The sequence below is a fragment of the Haliaeetus leucocephalus genome, unplaced genomic scaffold, assembly GCF_000737465.1.
Source record: "Haliaeetus leucocephalus isolate CR32 unplaced genomic scaffold, Haliaeetus_leucocephalus-4.0 Scaffold0, whole genome shotgun sequence".
Taxonomy (NCBI): domain Eukaryota; kingdom Metazoa; phylum Chordata; class Aves; order Accipitriformes; family Accipitridae; genus Haliaeetus; species Haliaeetus leucocephalus.
The window spans coordinates 18,391,601-18,392,729 of NW_010972436.1; the positions used below are offsets into that span (position 1 = coordinate 18,391,601).

Sequence of the window (1,129 nt, forward strand, 5' to 3'; positions counted from 1 at the left end):
GGGGCCGCCAAGACAGGGTTTGGGGGGTGGCGTGGAAGTGCCGGGGGGCTGCGTGGGCGGGTCGGCGAGTCCTTGAGTTCTTACGGGTTGGGGGGGGGCGGAATACTCGCGCCCGTGGCGTCTGGCATTGTAAATGTCACCCAGCGTCAGTGTGCAGGACCTGCGTAGGCTGTGGGGTTACGAAGGGTGAAACTTGGAGCCGGGTTTCCTCTCCGGCCAGCCCGTCAAAATGTTACGGCGCGGCTGTCCCGCAGCAGCTGCTGCACGGGCTTTCAGAGAAACGGAAAAGAAACGTTTTGACCACGTAACAGATGTTGCTGTGGGTCTTGTATTGTGGGCAGGAAATTTCAGAAATCTGAAAGAACGTAAACCCCCAGAAATACAATTGGCACACAATTTACACCGTGTCGGAAAACCTAGCCGTTTGATTGTTTCTCACACTCTGCCCAGAACCTTACAGGTGTTATTATTACTAAATGACTCTTCTTCTCATCGTTTTTTTCAGTAGAACGCCTGCTGCCATCACGATGCCTGAAGTAAACACAGATCACCTGGATGAGCAGCAGGTGCAGCTCTTGGCAGAGATGTGCATCCTTATCGATGAAAATGATAATAAGATTGGAGCGGATACCAAGAAAAACTGTCACTTGAATGAAAACATTGATAAAGGTACAGCTTGCTTACCTTCTAATTGAACCATTAAGCTGATGAAATATTTTCAGGAATATAGTCATGATTAAATTAAAGGCGTAATCTTAGGTGAGTGCTGATCAAACCAGAGCAAGTACTTCCCCACGCCCGCCTCCTCCCCCACCTCCCAGTATCTAATTTAAAAATATTACAATATGGACAAACACACACTTGGAGGCAGTAGCAAAGGAGAGAAGTGTGTGATTGTGGGTATAAGCTGTATGCCTTAATAAATATTTTTGAATCACATTTTGATGATAAAATAGTATTGTTTTCCTATTATAGATACCTGATTCTCTGTATCTATGTACCTGATTCTAAAGAATGCCACTTCTTTGCTGAGTTCTTTTTAAGTAGAAGAGACTTTGATTTTTAAGTAGTTGTCATGGTTTAACCCTAGCTGGTAACTAAGCACCACACAGCTGCTCACTCACTCCCC

The 1,129-nt window shown here is 45.8% G+C and overlaps 1 protein-coding gene across 1 annotated transcript in view; it reads left to right on the forward strand.

The window, feature by feature from the left end:
• The first annotated feature begins 483 nt into the window (after positions 1-483).
• The window catches only part of IDI1 (isopentenyl-diphosphate delta isomerase 1), a 5,574-nt gene continuing 4,928 nt past the window's right edge, over positions 484-1,129 (forward strand). Inside the window, exon 1 of the mRNA XM_010585544.1 lies at positions 484-669. Within this exon, the coding sequence (XP_010583846.1) occupies positions 528-669 (142 nt within the window). The 5' untranslated portion in view covers positions 484-527. The remainder of the gene's footprint in view (positions 670-1,129) is intronic.